The 21,348-nt window shown below is 37.5% G+C and overlaps 2 protein-coding genes and 1 non-coding gene across 8 annotated transcripts in view; 1 reads left to right on the top strand and 2 right to left on the bottom strand.

Moving 5' to 3' along the window:
• Nucleotides 1-11,186, top strand: part of ECHDC1 (ethylmalonyl-CoA decarboxylase 1) — a 28,227-nt gene extending 17,041 nt beyond the window's left edge. For all 5 annotated transcript variants that reach the window (XM_045294420.1, XM_045294423.1, XM_004702057.2 and 2 more), the window contains 2 exons: nucleotides 830-910; nucleotides 10,230-11,186. In XM_045294420.1, coding sequence (XP_045150355.1) covers nucleotides 830-910; nucleotides 10,230-10,638 — 490 coding nt within the window. In that variant the 3' untranslated portion in view covers nucleotides 10,639-11,186. The remainder of the gene's footprint in view (nucleotides 1-829; nucleotides 911-10,229) is intronic.
• Nucleotides 5,221-5,327, bottom strand: LOC115871046. The gene has a single exon (XR_004047035.1). It is a non-coding gene; the product is annotated as a U6 spliceosomal RNA (small nuclear RNA).
• Nucleotides 11,187-12,757: 1,571 nt separating the features above from the next.
• RNF146 (ring finger protein 146) overlaps nucleotides 12,758-21,348 on the bottom strand; it is a 34,155-nt gene continuing 25,564 nt past the window's right edge. For both annotated transcript variants that reach the window (XM_004702056.3, XM_045294644.1), the window contains exon 3: nucleotides 12,758-14,460. In XM_004702056.3, the coding sequence (XP_004702113.2) occupies nucleotides 13,398-14,460 (1,063 nt within the window). In that variant the 3' untranslated portion in view covers nucleotides 12,758-13,397. The remainder of the gene's footprint in view (nucleotides 14,461-21,348) is intronic.

Here is a 21,348-nt window from a genome sequence, read left to right as displayed (position 1 = left end):
GGGGTGGGGGTGGGGATAAGGAGCTGATACCAGGGGCTTCGGTGGAGAGCAAATGTTTTGAGAATGATGAGGGCAATGAATGTAAAAATGTGCTTTACACAAATGATGTATGAGTGGATTGTGATGAGTTGTATGATCCCCTAATAAAACAATTTTTAAAAAAGCTTCAATCTTACCTGTCCATCTTATTGTACTTTGGCAAGCTTGCATGCTGCTGTGATACTAGAATACCACTAGGATTACCCATGGTGAACAGATTTCTGAGGAGGTTCTAGATTAAGAACAGATTAGGAAGAAAGGATAGGTTGTCTACTTCTGGAGGATTAGCCACTGAAAACCTTTGAGTGGTGCTTACAAAAAAGTATTTTCAAAATATTTTAGATTTATATTTTCAGCTCCTCACTTTTTCCCCACCCTCCCCGCTCCCATCCTTCCTCATGAACCCTTGATAATTTACAAATTATTATTTTGTCATATCTTGCACTGTCTGATGCATAGATTTATTCTTGATTGATACCTGCTTAGAAGGTCCAGGAGCTGTGATAATATACTAATATACTAACATGTCTATTTGGAAGAAAATTACATTGTGACTACAGTTTTTTTTAAAAACATACACTGGTTCAGGGAGGTGTTTTGATAAATTCATGGCATTTAGTATGAATTATGTCTTTAATATATATATTTAATTAATGGTGCAGTCTCAGGGTTCCGCTGATTTTTGACTTGTGTTATTAACACCATGCAATTATTTTACTTTCTACTTTCTTTAATCTTTTTCTACCACTTGTAAATTAACAGCCATCTGCCCTCTTTTTTCCAATACTAGACTTCCTTTAATAAGTGTTGCTCTGGTTCAAGGCCGGGCAATGGGTGGAGGAGCAGAATTTACCACAGCATGCGATTTCAGGTAGGACGAAAAATCGCATTACTCCTTGAAAAAATATACTTCATTCAAGCTGAAATTTGTTTTTTTCCTGGAAAGCTAATAATCTATATATTTCTAAACAGGGTAATTGATTAATGAATATTTTTGTCTTATAATTAGAAAATATAAATTCAGTCTAGTATAGTAACTTACTGTTACCATTACTTTATTATGATGCGTCTCAAAAATTAACAAAATTACTGTATTTTGAATAAAATACATGCTAGATGAGTACTAAGAAAAGTATAGAACTTTAAGATTGAAAAGAATTATACCAAAAAAAGTAAACAACTGGATGAGAAAAAGAATATGAAAAGAGAACTGCTGTAGCTGAACTTTTTCCAGTAAAAAGGGGTTTTCTAATACCCATTTTATGTCTTTACTTGATATGTAGTAAAATTAGGGACTTTGGGGAAGATAAGGGAGTAAAGATAAAGAAAATTATTTGGAACCAATAGCCCTTGCAATTCCTATAATTGTTTTAAGTGTTGTCGGAGTGCCATTGTGTAGACTTTAAATAAAGTTTCCGATGTGTTCAAAATTGTTTTCCTGGTATTACTCCTGGCCTTTATGATTCAGGTATACAGAGAATCAGCTAGCTCTCTTTGATCTCTAATGACTCACATACGTGAGCCTCTGTATTGTCAATGGTGGCATGAATAGCATAATTAGGGACAAAATGGCAAGCTACCAAAGAACCTTGGAGTCAAGATAGGTTCAGTGCCTATTGTCACTTTTGTCTCATTGATTTTGAGTAACTATTTCATTTCTCCAAGTTTCAGTTTCTTTGTGTGTAAAATGAAACTCTTTCCCTTAAACGTTTAGTGTTGTATGCCCTATATGACAGGATTGCCCATAGGGTTTCCTAGGCTGTTAGGAAGGTCCCCAGGTCTTTTCTCCGGTGAGTTTGAACTGCCCGCCTCTCGGTTAAAAGCAGAGCGTTTAGCCATTGTACCACCACAAATCCATTATTCTTTATGAAGAATTTAAGGGAGGCCTATATAGATTTTTAAACAATGCTTAACCTAAATTACACAACTAGAATGCTAACAATAGTATTGCTTAGACTTTTTAGCTCTCCCTACATTGTTATCTCATTTGTAGTAGTGTCAGTATGGTCACGTATGGCATATATATAAACACATTAATTCTCATTTCATCTGAGAGGTTTCCCAAGCGTAAGGGTAACACTGTCTTTTTTTTTTTTTTGGTCTTTTCTTTTCCATTTACTGTACAATTGATCCTGGCAAAGATAATTATTGGGCTATACACTAAGAGTAGATGTTTAAATTTTTGACTCTTTTTCAGAGAGAAAGTTATCCTGCTATGGCATGTAGTGTTTGAGGATAGGGAAAAATAGTAGACTCAGGTAATACATCCATCTTTGCACTGATTCTTTGAAGCCACTTCCATAGTCAAGATACAGAATCTTTTTATGACTTCAATATGCTTGCACAGTCACCTTCCCCACCAAGCCCATGGAAACCACTGATCATTTTCTTTCACTCTAAATTAGATTTTGTGGATATATGTTTATAAAGTTTGGTATAGGTGGAATCATACAGTATGTTTTACTGTGTCTTCTGTTTTTCAACTAGAACAATATGGATGAGTCTAGCAAGCATAGTATTAAGCAAAGGGAGCCAAACATATAAGGATATATACAGATTTAATTTATATAAAGTATAAAAACAGGCAAAATTAATCTTTTTGAATGAATCAGGATGCTAGATATTCTGGGAGTGGGTAATGATTGAGAGTTGGCACAAAGAGGGCTAGTGATATTCTATTTCTGAATCTGAATGATAATTCCCTGGGCATGTATATTTAATGGTTGTCTGTTTCATTTGTCATCATAAATTCATGTGTTCTAATAGATATGCATAAGTAAAATAGTGTCTTTTTTTAACATTGGAAGAGTTAGTGCAGATTTATAATATAAAAATAGATACATTACTAAGCTAAAAGTGTTTAAGATTGTCAGCCATTTGAAACAAACCTTCTTTGTATGGATTGTATATCAAAGTATTTACACTTTAGACTCTTTAGAAACACATCCCCATGCAAGACATGGTTAAACAAATAGAAAATCAATAAACTTAAGAATCTATACTTTATAGATTATTCAAACCTAACAAAGATGACATTTTGTCATAATGAGCTTAGTGTTCAATTGCCACTCTTCAAAAACCAACAAAAAGACCCCGGATCTTAGACCTACATTTGCCAAAGCAAATTAATATGTATTTCCTGGACAACAAAGAAATATAAAATTGTACCCTGGGAACCTCTTTCCACAAAGAGGAGGATGGCTACCTGGTTCAGTACTAGATTTTTCTCTAAAGAAATTAGGTAAGTTAACAAAACTTTTAAGTTTTCATGATTTTTGTCATCTTTAGAAAAATTAGGATAAAAATAATTGAGTAAACTTATTATAGCATCTCACTTTTATCTGTTGCTGGACAACATCACCTTACCTGTAAGCTTATTTTGTAATTTGGGTTATATTTTCTCTTGATACTCATGTGTCCCCTTGATACTTATTTACCCGCTGACCACTTTCAGTCGTTCTATTATATGAGATAGGATGTATCAAGAAGCCTAAAGTCAGAAAATAATAAACAACCAATTTATACTGGAGTTTTTTAAGGCCTTTGATCATAGTACTTATACTTCCAAAAACACATCTTAAGGAAATAATCAAGGGTATAGACAAATATACATTATGAAATCATGATTAGTATTTATATATAAAAGGATTTGTTATTACAGTATAGCTGAAAATTGAAATCTCCAAGCCTAGAAGTATGGGTTACTTTAGGATCAATTCATAAATGAATAGTAAAAGTTCTCAATATATAAAGATAAATTCCTATCATTTAAAAAATGTTTATATAAGATGTATATGTTTAGAAAAAATCTATTAATATGGAAAAGAAAAACAAAGAGATCTTAAGAATTCACTAAAAAATCCTCACTGCCATTGAGTCAATACCAACTAATAGGTACCCTATAGAATAGGTTAGAACTATTCCTGTGAGTTTCCAAGGTTGTAACTATTTATAAGAGTAGCTGGTAGTTTTGAACTGCCAACCTTGTGGATCACAGCCTAACGTGTAACCACTACACCAATGTTTGTTTGTTTTTTAATTAAAGAATTGCTGGAAATTTTATTTCCTTTATAGTTTTTGTATTTTTAAACTTCCTACAATAAGTATATATATATTTTTTCATACTTACAAAGACATAAATATTCCATCAATTTGTACATGCACATGTAATGATATTGATTATATTCAAGTTGTGAAACCATTTTTAGTTTTTTCAATTTATACCATCCTCATGAACATACCTTCAAGGCATGTTCCTTTTTCCCTTTCTTTCATCCCTGACAACCACTTTGTTTCTGTATATTGCTTATTTCATATAAGTGATATTGTACAGTGTCTGCCCTCTCGTGAATGATTTCATTCAACATAATGTCCTCTAAGTTCATCCATGTTGTGCTATGCACTGGGACCTCATTTCTCTTTATGACTGAGTAATAATTCATTGTGTGTATATACATTTTGCTTATCCATTCTTCTTCAGTTGATGGATATTTTTGCTATTATGACTAGTGCTGCAGTTAACATTGGTGTACATATGTCTGTTCATATTACTGTTTTTAGGTCTCTTGGGTGTGTATCTAATTGTAGAATTGCTGGGTCATAACGTAGTTTTGTGTGTAACTTTTGGATGTACCTTTCAACTGTTTTTCACGGTGGCTGTGTGACTTAAAATGCCACCAACATTTCTCCACAACCTGAGCAACAATTTTTATGTGTTATCTACTCTTTTGATCACTTCCATCCTAATGGAAGTGAGATGTGTCTTGGTGTGGTTTTGATCCACATTCCCTGGAGGTGCCAGGTTAGGCATTGGGCAGCCAATCATAGAGGTGGTAGTTCATAGCCAGACAAGAAAGATGAGGCTGTCTACACCTGTAAAGATTTACTGTCTCAGAAACCTAGAGGCACAATGAGGCAGAATTCCTTGATGGCAGTGGGTTTTGGTTTGGTAGTGCGTAATAGCTTTGAGAATCTTTTCATATGCTTATTAGCTATTTAAATATTCTTCTTGGTGACATGTCTTAAGTCCTTCACTTGTTCTTAAAATTGGTTATCGTTTTTTGTAAAGTTGTAGAATTACTCTTTAAAATTTGGATATTAGACTTTGATCAAATATTTGAGGGAGTACCCCGCCAAAATGGAATTCCCCTCCACCCCCACAACTGTGTAAATTTTTTTTTTTAAAATATGGAACGCTTCACGAATTTGCGTGTCATCCTTGCGCAGGGGCCATGCTAATCTTCTCTGTATCGTTCCAATTTTAGTATATGTGCTGCCGAAGCGAGCACTGTGTAAATTTTTTTACAAAACCACTTTATCACCTTCAAAGTACCCTCCATTACACTTAATACATTGGTCAAATCTGTGATTCCACTCTTGGAAACATTTTTCAAACTCATCTGTTTGGATGGCTGACAGCACCTCCCTCGCTTTTTTTCCTTCACCTTTTACACTGTCCTTTCATGCCCCTCTTCGTTTGAGAAAGTCACACGGGGCAAGGTCAAGTGAGTAAGGTGTGCTGGGCAAGAGAGGCATGCTGTTTTTTTGCCCAAAACTGGCAAACTGAGATGGTTGTGTGAACAAGTGCAGTTGTGGTGGCAAAACCAGTCCCCTGCCTGCCACAAACTGGGCCTTTTTGGTTGCACACTGTTTTAAGAAGTATAGAGGCCTTATTAAGGCGAGGGAAAACTCCCGGACGAGTTCCACAACCCAGTGTTAGGCCAGGGAAGTTGTGCTGGGTAGTGAAGTGGTGGGACATGTACAGCGCTTGACCCAAGGACGTATGTGCTGATAAGAGGGTGATGCAGTTGCAGGGTCTGAGTCAGGAGGTGCTCTGAGTCAATCATCCAGGAACACTGAGGGAAGGGGCTGTTCAGACCCAGCCTGGAGAGATAAGCTCCCTGGAACTTCGGAGGCAGGGACTGCAGGTCCAGCTCTGGCCTTGAGAAGAGGGGAAGGGGCTGCACAGACCAGCAGGTCCAGACCCAGCACAAACATAGTGGTAATGGGCACTGCGACTTGAGTTGCGGAACTCATCTGGGAGTTTTCCCTGGCCTTAATAAAGCCTCTCTATACTTCTCAAATGAAGAGGGGCCTGAAAGGACAGTGATTTGATGGTGTAAAGATGAGTAGCTAATATTTTGCTCTATTTGCTAAGTTATAAAAGTAGATCAATTTTCTAATTTTTTATAAAACTAGGATCTAATATATAATTTACATTTAGTGGCATTACGTAAACATTAAAAGCATGAACTTAAGATTAAAATAGTCCTTCAGTACGCATGTACTATAGAATTTTTTCTAATTTTTCTCAGAATTGACTCAGTGACTGTTAGGGTTCTCTAGAGAAACAAAAACAGGACACTTATGGTTTTAAATATATTTATATAGATAGGTATATAACATAAGAGTAAAGAAGAAATTATTCTTGCACCGTCCTCTGAAAGCAATTCTCAACTCTGCAATTTAGAACCTGCCTTTCTATTTTCCAATCTCTTACATAATTTTCATGAATATAGATAACCTTTTGCCCAAAGTATTAGCATTTCCAGATGTTACCCATTAGTTCCAAGTATATTACAAAGAAAAAGCTGTAAACATGTTTGTCCCAAGAGACCTGATTGTAGGTAGTTTTTATGTTTTATTATGGCATAATAAAACACTCATGCATAGTAATCACACTCATATCCCTTCCATTTTTAACTTGATAGTAGCCGCGCTAGGATTAGCTGAATATTATTATGAAAATCATAGACATTTCCTCTTCCATTTTACCACCACACATAAAAATAAGCGTTTTCACCACTAACTTTGTTCTTCTGGCAGTTTCTTGACAGGCATTGTCAAGAACTTAGTTGAGAGTAGGAAATTGAAGGTGAAATTATGGGGATAATCTTTGGACTCATTCCTCACATTTCTGATAATGTAATATGATAGGTAGAAAATGGGAGGGTAAAGGTGCCAAGAAATTTCTTGCACAATTGAACGTCTCTGTTCCAGTTATTGTGGAAGATATTATGGTCAGCGATGTTGCTAACCATATAATTTTATATTCTAATGTCAGCACAGTGAATCATTACCATTTAACATGCACTATAAATAGAAGGATCAACAATCTCTTATCCTAAATAATCCCAAGCTTTAATTTATGGCATCCTATTTGTATTTAATCTCGTGCTTTTACTTAAATATATTGCACAATTCTTAAAATAACAATTTCAGATGTGTAGACACCTGAATGCAGTATTACTTCTACCTTTATTTGGAAATGTAAGTTGTCTATAGTTTGTATATTAATGTTAAATATGTATCAGTATACAAACCCTGGACGTGTGCTGTATACAGGATGGATAAGAGTCTGGTCACATCAGTTATTTTTAAAAAGTTAAGAACTCTAAAGATAGATTCAAACACCTCCTTCACATTGTAAAATCAGGACCATACCATGTGGTACAGGGAAGATAAGGCAGGCACTTCTTTATATTTCCAAATATAAATATATGCCCACATAGATAACTTTTGTTTCAATAATATCATCTATATGCTACCCCAACATTTATGACTTTAACCTATTTTTAGGTTTTGTTCTTGGTAGGTGCCATCAAGTCAGTTCCGACTGATAGCAACCCTAAATACAACAGAAAGAACTCCCTGGCCCTGCACCATCCTATCGGTCCGATGCTTGCGCCATTGTTGCAACCAGTGGTGTCAATCTATCTCCTTGAGGACCTTCTTCTCTTCGCTGCCCCTCCCTCTACTTTAACAAACATGATATCCTTCCCCAGGGATGGGTCTCTTGACATGTTCAATGTAAGATGAAGTCTCCCCATCCTTGCCTATAAGGAACACTTTGGCCATACTTACAAGACAGGTTGGTTTGTCTTTTAGGTTTAGCTGTTTTCAAATCAGTTTGCTCTTAATATAATCCTTTTACTTTCTACTGTAAATATAGCTCTGAACCCAAATCAGTATAGATTCCAGAGTATAATTTACAACAGTAATACAGTTCTTTCTGACTAGTATCTCAGGGTTAGGTTCATTGTGAAGAACATTCCTATCACTGGGGTTATCAGACATTATTTCTGGAACTTTTATTCACTTAAAATTTTTTTTGACATTGTAAGAAAGCAGTAGTACTCCTGTCATAATTATGGGACAGATTAAGATTCTTAGACCTTTATTCTTCCTTCCCGTATAAAAATCTAAATTGAAAATGTCTATCTTCATGGCATTCACCCCTAGGAGTAATTTTTCATAATGAGGCATAAGTTTCCCTTCTAAGAATTCATAGCAATCAAGAAAACAATTATAGAGGGCTGATAAATTAGTCTTTTGTGAGGTTTTGGATATTTTTATTGGGATACTTCTGTTTAAAGGGTCAAAGAATCTATTTGCTGTCATGCTTAGGACCAGCGGAACCAAGGCACCTAGCACCTACAGTTGAACATTGAGCATGTGGAAACCAAACCAACTTACAGCTTAATTTTGCAATTAGTGATTTGAAAGCATTAACTTTTCCTAAAAATTAAAATTCAGACATACATTTGGCCCAAATTGTTTGACATAATAAAAACATCTCTTGAAAGCATACAATTCTAATAAAACTGACAACATTCCCTAAATAATACAGCCTTGATAAATGTTTATCTATACAAATTCTTAACTGGCAAATGTAAAACCTGTTGCCATGGCTTCCAAATTGTTACCTCTCCTTTACTATTCAACTTATTGGAGAGGGCGAAGACTAGCGGTTCAAAGCACACATAATGAAGCTAAGCTGCCTAATTTCAGTCCTGGTTGTCATACACTGTATGGCCTTAAGTTATTTAACATGTTTCTCAGTCTGTAAAATGAGGATAACAATAGTATTGTACTTACATCATAAGGTTCTTGAAGGATTAGTCAATAAAATTCCTGAAACAATTGATATTTTTTTAAAAACCACCAAACCAATTGCTTGATTCCAACTACTGAGACCCCCTAGAGCAGAATAGAATGGCCCCTTAGGGATTCCAAGTTTGCCATCTTTACAGAAGCCAACTGCCTCATCTTTCTCCTGAGGAGCTATCGATGGGTTTGGACTGCTGACCTTTCAATTAGCAGCCAAGCGACTGTGCCACCAGTGCTCCTTAACCAATTGTATAAGCTCATCAAAACAAAGCCACTGCCAGAATTGATTCCAACTCATAGCAACCCTGTAAGACAAAGCAGAAATGCTCCACTGGGTTTCTAAACCTAGATCTAAGAGCAGTTAGCCTCATCTTTTTCTCATGAAGTGGCAAATAGGTTTGAACTGCCAGTCTTACAATTTGGCAGTTCAACACTTAACCCAGTGCTCCCACAGGGTTCCAAAACTGTGATATGCTGTTAAACGCTGAAAATTTTTTACTGAATAGAACAAGAAAGACATTGGACCTTTTCTAGTTTTCACAATTTAAAATAAAATCTAAAATCTTTGCTAATGCCTGTAAGTGTGCCTCTGATTTCAACCCTCATTACTCTCTATTCCCACAACCTTGGCCTGTTCCAGACACTTAAGCAGTTCACTTCCCTCTTCCTGGATCCCTACCCACCCCCACCCCCTCCAAATCTGCATGGCTCACTTCCTCAGGTAGTTGGCTCACATATTCAGTGTCCTTCTCTATCTAAAAGAGTAGGCCCCAACACAGGTATTGCCTGGCTCCTTGCCTTTTTCTCCCCTTCTTTCTAACATTATCACCACTGCCATATTGTTTAATGGCTTTTCTCCTGGACAAATGGATTTTATGTCAGCTATTCCTGCAGTCTCCCAAAACCTGGCATTGGAACAAAAAATCTCATTGACACTAGGTCAATTTGGATTAACAGCTGTCCGCATAGGACGGAGTAAAATTGTCATTGGTTTCTGAGTCTGTACATCTTTATAGGAACAGAAAACCTACCTTGAGGTGGCTGGTAGATTCTAACTGCCGGCACTGAAGTTAAGAGTCCATAGTGTAAAACCACTAACTATGCCACCAGGAATCCTTAGGTATTGGAATGTTTGGTAAATATAGGAGGCTGAAGATAGAATAATGGGATTGAAAGCTCATGGAATTTTTCCAAACTTTGAAGCCTGTAAAGCATGTACTTAAGTATGCGTATGAGTGAGTGAGTGAGTGAGTGAGAAGATATGTGTAAGTGCTATTATGTTTTTTCTTTTTCTTTTTCAGGTTAATGACTCCAGAAAGTGAGATCAGATTTGTCCATAAGGAGATGGGTATAATACCAAGTTGGGGTGGCACAACCCGGCTGGTTGAAATAATCGGCAGTAGACAAGCTCTCAAGGTGTTAACTGGGGCCCTCAAACTGGATCCCGAAAAAGCTTTAACTATAGGAATGGTTGAAGAGATCTTACAGTCTAAAGATGCAACTCAGTCTCTAGAAGAGGCACAAGCATGGCTACAGCAGTTTATCAGAGGGCCACCAGAAGTCATTAGAACATTGAAATCGTCTGTTTCCTCAGTCAAAGAGTTATGCTTAGAGGAGGCATTAGAGAAAGAGAGAGATCTTTTAGAAACAGTCTGGGGTGGACCTGCAAATCTAGCGGCAATTGCTAAGAGAGAGAAATTTAACAAATAGTTTTATAAAAGGTGAACTATTACAAGAAAAGCTCCAGTGGTTAATATGTATAAAAATACAATGGCAGAATTACTTTGAAGACTAGTAGTAATGTTCACATTTATTTCTAACAGTGTTTTTGATAACTTTATTCTGGTGGAGTTTTCAGTTCATTTGTCTGAAAAGGGCTTCAAAAAGTTCATGAATAAAAAGATAATTCAACATTTCCATGTACTTCCTGAAGCATCCTCATACTTACCATGAAATTTGGAACATTTGATTAGGGCTTTCAAAGTTTGTGGGGAAAATCTCATCTTTTTACTTTAACTTGTTTATAAATTTTTGACACTTCCTTGTATACAACTGTTAGCTAAAAAAATACTGCTATCCTCACATTCCTGTAGTTGTCAGCCAAAAACCAAAAATGTTTTAGAAGTAGCTTCTATACAAAATTCATTACCAGAGTTATTTTCCATAAAAATCTTTGTCCTTAACTTTCCTCTGGTTCCTAAATGCTTCCTCCCCGCCCTCACTATCATGATCCGAATTCGACCTTGCAAGTCTGGCTAGACCAGAGGATGGCCACTGGTACAGATAGGAACTGGAAACACAGGGAATCCAAGGCAGATGAGCCCTACAGGACCAGTGGTGTGAGTGGTGATACTGGGAGGGTAGAGAGAGTAGGTAGGAAAGAGGGGACCGATCACAAGGAACTATATGTGACCTCCTCCCTGGGGGACGGACAACCGAAAAGTGGGTGAAGGGAGACGTCAGACAGGGCAAGATATAACAAAATAACAATTTATAAACTATCAAGGGCTCATGAGGGAGTGGGGAGCAGGGAGGGGGGGGAAAAATAAGGACCTAATGCCAGGGGCTTAAGTGGAGAGCAAATGTTTTGAGAATGATGAGGGCAATGAATGTACAAATGTGCTTTACACAATTGATGTCTGTATGGATTGTGGTAAGAGTTGTATGAGCCCCTAATAAAACGATTAAAAAGAAATCTTTGTCCTTATTAGCATAAATGTGAGTGAACTTGCAGCTAAGAGGAGTTAAGAGGGAAAAGAAAGTAACAAGTGTGCTGGTGGTTCTCATTTTCTACTCTAAACGGAGTAAAAGAATTTCTTACGTAGCCTAACTTCATACACACATTCCTCCACCATAAATCTGGAGCCTTCGTTGTTTAAACTTTTAGTAATTTTCTATTTTAAATTCTCTCCTGAATGATAGCCACCATCTGGAAGGAATTTAGCAGTTCCTTAGTAATACCAACAGTTAATATATGTGGCTGTTAACTAAAAGTTTAGAGGTTCACCTGACAATCTACATTGGAAAACTCAGCTTTTTCATTATGCTATGGAAGTTACACTGCTGACACACACGAGGTGGATGAAGTGAGTTGGAAATGAATTGAACAGCTGCTGACATTTTTACTATTTGTTGTTTTAAAGTAATCTTGCATCAAATCATATAGGAAGACTTGAAAGATTCAATATCTAGTAACAAATTTACATTTGATCAGGTTTTTCCCCCTGAAAAATAACTAACCTTTTATACTTAGCTCTAAAAGTAATTGACCATCTCAGTAACAGACTCTAAAAAAATGAATGTTGAGTCAAAGGATTAAGTCACAACTCTAACCTACCCAACAAAGGGTAAAGATAATTCCAAAGTATATTAGTTTTTATTTTTATAGCATTAAATTCACATCTGAAAATAATGTTTAAAAGTTCTTTCTTCTCCCCAGAGCCAATATGCCAGATTGCCAGATAAATGCCATGCACATTATGTCACCAAAGGTTATAAAAACTACCAAATAAAAATGGATTTTGTGGTTCACATTTGTGTAAATTGAGTTTGTATCCCTAATTTTAATATGCAGATTAACAAAGACTCACATGGAAAATAAATCATCTGTGGTCTACACTGTCAGCTGTGAAATTTCAGTCTCCTAGGCTTTAATTTCATGTCCACATATACTACCTATAAATTCTGCTTAAATAGCCTTTACTATGAAATAAACCTTTTCAGAGCTGCTAACAATTTCAGCTGACCAAGACCAATTCAAACCCACCACTGTTGTATAAACTTGGCACAAATGTTTTCCTCTGCTTTCCAGACTCATACAAAAGACGAATTATTTTTGGTAAACTGTAGTATTTATTAAATTATAAATTTTGTAATCAAAAAGAAAAGCGTGGATCCAGGAAAACCTCAAACTACAAGGATTAGACAGCAAAACCTATGGAAACACAATGAGTTGTTACAGAAAGAATCCTGAAACTTATTAGCTGTGTTTTTTACATCACCGTTTCAGAAACTACAGTAAAATGGTTATTTTAAAATTCCAAATTCACATCTATTCTCACATTAATAAGCTTCCTGCTCGTATTGATACCAAACATCTTATAGGTGCCAAATTTTAGTAATTTTGTCAATTCATGCAGAAAAGTAACACAATGCAAGAATCAGATGAGGACTGTTAATGCACAGATAATATACACACTGGCCAAAAGAACTAAAGAAATTAAGCAAAACACTATAAAATGAACACACCTCAAGAAAACTGGGTTATTACTAAACAGCTCTCATTATTCATACTCAAGTTCCTTACATTAAATAAATTTCTCAGAGGCTTGTTAAACATTTTAATTAAGGTCTATCATTCCCATACCCCTTCCCACCCCAACAATGCACTACTAGGGATGAGTATAATGCTAGGCGGGCAGAAATTTACAGAGAACCATTTCAACCTTGAGTGTGAGCTGAAGACTGATTTAAACCTCAGTTACAGTGCACTGTCCATCAGGCCTTCTAGATCTGACACTCACTGTTCCACCCCCTGCTACTGGTCGATCATTTCCAGATCGATCAGATACTGTCTGGCTTGCATTAGGAGCCGTAAGTCTCTGTTGGCTCAAGGAGTGCTGTGCGACAAGTGCAGAGCCGTCTTCACTATCGCTGCTGGCATCTGACTCCGTTTCTTCAATGGAGGTATCTGGCACGGGTACCCTGCCTGAAGATGGTGATTCATGGTCTTCTCCTTCACCCCTGTGACTCCTTTCAGCTATGCTGTCTCCACTGAGTTGTAAATGAGCAAAAGAGTCTTCCAGAGAAGTGCTTGCATCAGGGGATGGCGTTGCAGGGCTTGTTAACTGACCATCTACTGACGTTAGTGGCCTCACAGTAGATGATGCTAGAGGCTGAATGGAGGTTCCACTCTGTGCTGATAAACTGTCCGCTCCATCAGCAGAGCTCTCTCTTGCTAGGTTTACAGTATTAGAGTCACAGTCCAACCTAAGTCCGGCTACTCCCTTCTTTGGTATATCAATTATATCCCGTTTAATCTTCCTGCGACGTCCATGCTCATTTCTCCTATATTGAACCATATTTTCAAGATCAGCAACATAGAGAAACCCAGCAATTAACATTTCAGTGCTCTTTTTACCTTTGGAAAAAGCATCTTCCAGCTCTCTACTAGTACGCTCATCATACTGCCACCACCCATTTCTTCCTTCGTAATACCAAGCATATTCTCCGTTTCCTCTACTTGCTGCCTTCAGTTCTTCGGGTGACAACAAGGTTGGCTTGTCAAGGAAATCCTCAGGAATTTCTTGTCGACAGAGAGCACACCGCTTTCCAAGCCAAGAAGCTCCTTTTACACACAGATAGCAGAAAACATGCTTACAAGGCAGACTGACTGGGTGAACACAAGTTTGTAGACAAATGGCACATTCAGGGACAGTTAGAGAAGGTGTGGTATTAGAACAGGACTCATTGGGTTTCCTATTTGTAGGAAGCATGTTTATCGAGTGATCAATTTCACCACAGCCAGCCATCCTATGAAAGAGAAAACATGTTTAATATTAGAATTGTGCCTTAACTGCCTTAATATTTTAAATTCAACAATATAGGAAGCATTTTAAAGCACTTAAATATAAACGAACACACTAGACTGGGGAAACAAAGATAAAAGTAGGGAAAAACAACTCTTTGCCTATGTGAATATTTTAAAAACATCAGTTCTTATACTTGACAAATAGACTACGAAATTCAAACAATGCTAATATCCTAGAAATTCTCTACTTCTGCTGTGCATCTGAAAACACTGGTATAAAAAGACAATTCTGACATACTTGACCAGTTCCTCTCTCAATGAAACATGATCCTAAAGGGCTTTTCTTGGTTGTCTGTTTTCGAAATCATTTTATTGCTAAGAAAAACACATCTTACGTATGGTAATACAATTATTACCTATCGATAAATACCTATCTATAGATAGGTAATACAATTATTACTTATCTATAACTCACACATTGCTACCATAGTTCCGAGGTCTCCTTTTATTTAGCCCTAGACCTATATTTTAAATCACCTAATTCAGATATCTTCTTAGATGCCTTCAAAATTCCAAAACTCGATTGCTTGATCTACTTCCTTGTTGTCCCGGCCAAGTTTCCCAGTGACACTGCTATTACTTAACTAAACCAGAAACCTACAAATTATCCTTGGAAGTTCTCCCATTTATCTCCGTCCAAACATCATTAAGACTTGTAATTTTATCTTGTAATTGTAAGTATCTCCTGAGTCCAGACCCTCCCTAACAGAAGCCCTGGTGCCACAAATGGTTACACCTTGGGCTGTGACCCCATGCTGAGCAGTTCAAAACCATCAGCTGTTCTGTGGAATAAAGATGAGGCTCTAATCCAGTAAGCAGTCTCAGAAACTGTCCTATATGGGGTCACCATTTGGAGACCATCCCTAGTGCCTTGAAGCAAGCACTTTTTATTATATTACTATACAAGTCTTTTGTTCAGTCAAGCCATATATCCTTAGGTAAAAGGTTAAATTTCTAAGATACACCAAAACCAATAGGATCTCTATGCTCTCTGAGGTCTCCCACTCCAGCTTCTTCTCACATGAAACTTCCCTTCAGTCAAGTTTCCAGCTACACTAACTACTTCCTCCAATCACAGTGGGGTTTTTTTTGTTTTAATCCTATAAAGAACACTTTCTCCTTATCTCCCATGCCCCCAGCTCCTCCAAGCAAACTACTGTCTACCTTCACAAGCATGCTGGTTCTTTTGATTACACTCCACACAATCTACTATATGACCTGGCAGATAAAAGCACTCATGTATGTGCGACTAATGCATATTTTCTCAAAGATTAGTATGAGTAAATCCTGACAAGTAGCACTTTCATGTTGCTAACTGCCCAAATCAGTGGTTCAAACCCATTATCCAGTTCATGGGAGAAAGGTAAGAATACCTGCTTCCAAAAAGATTTCCAGCCTCAAAAATCCCTATACAGACTTCTAGTGGAGTCAGAATCAACTTGACAGCAATGGTTTGGTATAACAATATATACGAGGTGGTACCCATGTTTTTTTTTCAAAACAACCTTATCACCTTCAAAGTACTCTCCATTACATTTCCTACATTTGTCAACTCTGCAACTCCATTCTCGGAAACATTTTTCAAACTCATCTGTTTGTATGGCTGACAGCACCTCCCTCATTTTTTTCTTCACTTCTACTTCATCAATTTGCTGTCCTTTCCGATCCCTCTGCATTCACAGAAACAAGCCGTCACATAGAGCGAGGTTGGGTGAGTCAGGTGTGTGCGGACGAGAGAAGCATGCTGGGTCTTTTTGCCAAAAACTGGCGCACTGAGATGGCTGCGTGGGACAGTGCATGTCATGGTGGCAAAACCAGATCCCCATCTACCACAAATCAGGCCTTTTTTTTTTTGCTTTACACTGTTAGGCAATCTTTTCAGAACCGCTAAGTAGAAAACTTGATTAACAGTCTGACTTGGTGGAACGAACTCCAAATGCTCTATGAGTTCACATTCATCCACTAGGGAAGTTGACAGATGTCCAGAACAAGGATTATCATCAATTGACATTTCGATTTTTTTTTAAAAGAAGAAAAGTACTTGTACACTTGAGTTTTTCCCATAGCGCTGTCCTTATAAGCTGTGTTCAACATCACAACCGTTTCTGTGGCATTTTTCCTGAGCAGGAAACAAAATTTCACAGCCACATACTGTTCTCTCAAATTGGCCATCACAAAAAAATGAGGATTGAGTAAAACTACTTCTATGAAAAAATTCACTGACCATAGAGAACCTTCCCAGATGACACCACTGGGTGCACTAACTCATAGTGAGTTGCTTGATGCTTGCCTACCAGGGAAAATGTACTATGAAAGCTCCACTGGGTGGAGCTTTTATCCGGTATTTTTTGGGTACCCTATTGTATGAGAATTTAAATAATATTAATTTTAAAGTGTTAAAACCCTATAAGATTTTACTTTACATCTTTGAGGATGTATGAAAAATTCTCTTGCTGAACTTAAAGATCCGTTCTGGAGATACACACTGAATAAGGATAAAATATAAATTGCTACACACCAAATGAGGGATGCTAATTAATTAGCTATAGGAAGATTAACACAATGAAATCAACAATGAACAAGATATCTCAAAACCTATGTCTTAGTTTCCTTACTAGTCATGTGTTCTTGCTCTTGGGCACTTAAACTCTTGGTCTAAACATCCTTATCTGCAGATCAGGATACAAAGTGTATATGAAGGAGTTGCCCATAATCATTGTAATCAATAAAGCAGTATAAAGAGTTACATTGGGTAGCACTACTATAGCAAGAAAATGAGATGAATATCAAAGTTGACCTGAAAAGGAGACAAAAAATAAAAAACAATTTGTCAAACTGATTGTAACAAGCTAAAACACTGACCTAAAGTTTATAACTACTTTTGCCTCATCAATTCAGATAAACATTTATTAAACGCCCCTACAAAACTGGTAGTGCTGTTGGGTATTGGACCGCTAATTATAAAATCAGTGGATCAAGCCCAGCAGCTCCTCCTAGAGAAAGAGGAGACTGTCTGTTCCCATAAATATTTACAGCTTTGGAAATCCTATGTAGGGTCTCTGTGAGTCATAATCCATTCAATGGCAGTGGAATTAGTTTTTGCCTTTATGATCCATACAATTACATATTAATGATTGGATCTAAAGATGACTTCGATACACACTGTTAAGTGTGAAAATAAATATGCAAGTAAATTAGAAACCATGAATTTGCATTTAAATGTGAGTAGCAATCTCTGTACCAGTTAATTCTGTTGTATTAAATGCAACTTATTTGGAGTTTAATTTAGAATTGAACACTTTAAAATAGAACCACCATGTCAACTTCTGTGTTAGTCTGGGTACTTTAGAGAAACAAATCCACAGAAACTCATGTATAAGAGTTTTATATAGGTTCAGTGCACATCAATAAAACATCCCAACCCAGTGCTGCCCAAGCCCACAAGTCCAACATTAATGCATGTGTCTGACACCAATCCACAAAGTCCTCCTCCATCTCACAAATAGATGCAATGATGCCGACTGCAGGAGGAAAGCCGAGTCAGTGAATGTGTAAGCATCTCAGTGCTGGCAGGGGTCTCCACAGGACTGCTCAAGCACCCAGGGTTGCATCCAAGTAGGTCCATGTGGCTTCTCCTCAGGGATGTCTTGCAGAAAGTGAGCCTTGTCAGTTGAAGCAGGGAACTGGCTAAGCAGCTGCACCCTGGTGTGACCATCACAAACAAAGCAAGAGACCCAAGAACTGGAAATGTGAGGCTCTCAGAGCCATTTATCCCTCTGCCCTTCAATTAATCCCATGTGTTTATCGGCCAGGTTGGCACAATAAACTAACTAACTCAACTGATTCTAAGGCTGTTAATATTTATGGAAAAAGAGTCTCATCTTTTACCTGTGGAACCAAACACCTGTCCATTTTATTGTTTTTTCCTGTCTGCTTGGTTCCTTACATAATAGATGTGTTTCAAAGCTGATTGAATATTTTTGAAAAGATTGCCCTTAATCTTAAAAAAAAAAAAAGGAAACAGCACATCATACCAAAGAACTGATTACTGAAATACTACTATCCCAACTCTTTTCAACTTTTCCTTTACTATATATATATTTTAAAAACAACATACATTTTATTGAGGACTCTTTCAGCTCTTGTAACAATCCATACATCAATTGTATCAAGTACATTTGTGTATATATGTTGCCATCATTTTTTTCTAGGCATTTATTTTCTATTGAGCCCTTGATGTCAGCTCCCCCCCCCCCCCCACACACACTCCCTTTACTATAATCTTAGGGCTATATAAACCAACAAACTGTAATAGCTTTTTCCTACCAATGGAAAGTTCTACCACAATCAAACAGAATATATGTTAAGCACTCAAGGCATGTCAGAGATAAACCGGTACCTTACTTCCTAAGATACTGCACCTTAAAACAGCATATGAAGGGCTACCCACCCCCCAAAAAACAAAAAAAGGTCCACTTTTGTAATATGCATTCTCCCCACTAAGTGAGCATCAAGCAACCCCCTCTAAGAAAGTGTACCCAGTGGTGTCCCCTGGTAAGGTTCTCTCTGGCCACCATGAATTTCAGTGCATTTTTTCGTAAAAGCAGGTTCGCTGGAACCTTGTTCTTTGTGGTGGCCAATTTAAGAGAACAGCATGCAGCTGTGAAATTTTGTTTCCGGCTCAAGAAAAACGTGGCAGAAGCTTTTGTGATGTTGAACACAGCTTAAAATGACAGCTCTATGGGAAAAACTCAAGTATTTTAACATCTTGACAATGCACCTGCTAACACAGTCATCTCAGTGTGCCGGTTTTGGGCAAAAACAGCATGCCCCACGCACCTGACCTCGCTCCGTGTGACTTCTTTTTGTTTCTGTGAGTGCAGAGGGATCTGAAAAGCAGCAATTTGATGAAATAGAAGAGGTAAAGAAAAAAATGAGGGGTGCGGTCAGCCATCCAAACAGATGAGTTTGAAAAATATTTCCAAGAATGGAACCGCAGAGTTGACAAGTGAAGTTAAGTGTAATGGAGAACACATTGAAGGTGATAAATTGTATTTAAAGGCATAGCTTTGAGAAAAACATTACCAGTTTTTGGGGGGTACCCCCCATTTTTCTCAACTGTTCTCCCACATGTACAAAAGCCCATTAGCACTTTTAATACAAAATTCATAGGGTGATTCTACCAAACATGGAAAGAAGAATTAACATCATTCCATAGCAAATGCTTCCCAAAAAATATAGAAGGAAGAGAAGATTTCCTAACTCATTCTAAAAGGCCAGCATTCTTGACACAAGAAAATTCCTGGCCAATAGCCCTTATATGTATACAGATGCAAACTTTTTTTTTCCTTCTTTTTTTAAATCTTTTTTTTTTTTGAACTCTTATAATCACACATTGTGTCAAGCACATTTGTACATGTTGCCATCATCATTTTCAAAACATTTTCTTTCTACTTGAGCCCTTGGTATCAGCTCATTTTTCTCCCCCCTCCCCCACCTCACCCTCATGAATCCTTTTAAAATTAATGATTATTATTTTTATATCTTATGCTGTCTGCTGTCTCCCTTCACCCATGTTTCTGTTGTTCATCACCCTGGGTGGTGGTGGTAGCGGGGAAGGGAGGGTTTAAACGTCGATCATTGCAATCAGTTCCCCCTTTTTCCCACCATCTTTCCCCTACCCTCATAGTATCACTACTCCCATTATGGTTCCTGAGAGGTTTATCTGTCCTGGATTCCGTGTGTCGAGAGCTTCTTATCTGTCGAGAGCTAGACATGCTGTGGTCTAGCTGGATTTGTAAGGTAGAACAGGGGTCATGATAGTAGGGGGGAGGGAGCATTAAAGTAGAGGAATGTTGTGTGTTTCGTCAGTGCTATACTGTACCCTGGCTGGCTTGTCCCTTCCTTGTCACCCTTCTGTGAGGGGATGTCCAATTATCTACAGATGGGCTTTGGGTCACCACTCCAACCCCCCTCCTTTGCATTGATAGGATTGTTTTTGGTCTTCTGAGGCCTGATACCTGATCCTGTCGACACCTCATGATTTTTCAATACAATACTAAGTATCCAAATCCAACTACATACAAAATGAACTATATACTAAGACATAAAAAGACTTATCCTAGGGATACAGAATGGTTCAACAATGTTGAAAAGCTATCATGTAATACACCACATTAATGAAACAAAGATGAAAAAATGATCATCTCAGCTGATGCAGAAAAGGCACCAAATAAAACCCAACACCTTTTCAAGACAAAAAGACTACAAACTAAATTGCTACTATTCATTTCAGGGACAGTGAATTGTTTAATGTGGTTCTTCTAGTCAAATTCTCTAATTTTCACCAAATGACCTTTTCCTGCATGGGTCTAGTACAACAGTTCTCAACCTGTGGGTAGTGACCCCTTTCACAGGGGGTTGCCCAATTCATAACAGTAGCAAAATTACAGTTATGAAATAGCAACGAAAATAGTTTTATGGTTGGGGGCCACCACAACATGAGGAACTGTATTAAAGGTTCGTGGCATTAGGAAGGTTGAGAACCACTACTTTAGGCATATATTAGCAGATGTGAAAGGCTTTGTAGTATGTCTGATAAACTATCCTGAACATTTCTTACAGGCATTACAGTTGTTAAATTCGCTAATAAACCCTTTAATTATGAATTGTGTTGTCATTGCAATGACATTAGAACACAGAGAAGAAACGATGGCACTGAATCTGCAGCTTCGGGAGAAGGGTATATCTGACCAGAGCACACAGGAGCAGATGACGGGGGAGGAGGAGAGACTGGAGCACATCCTGGCCCACCAGGCCTTGAGGACGAT

The sequence above is a fragment of the Echinops telfairi genome, unplaced genomic scaffold (assembly GCF_000313985.2).
Source record: "Echinops telfairi isolate 266 unplaced genomic scaffold, ASM31398v2 ScPeMD7_3533;HRSCAF=4204_0, whole genome shotgun sequence".
Lineage (NCBI taxonomy): Eukaryota > Metazoa > Chordata > Mammalia > Afrosoricida > Tenrecidae > Echinops > Echinops telfairi.
This window is presented reverse-complemented; position numbering and strand designations above follow the sequence as displayed.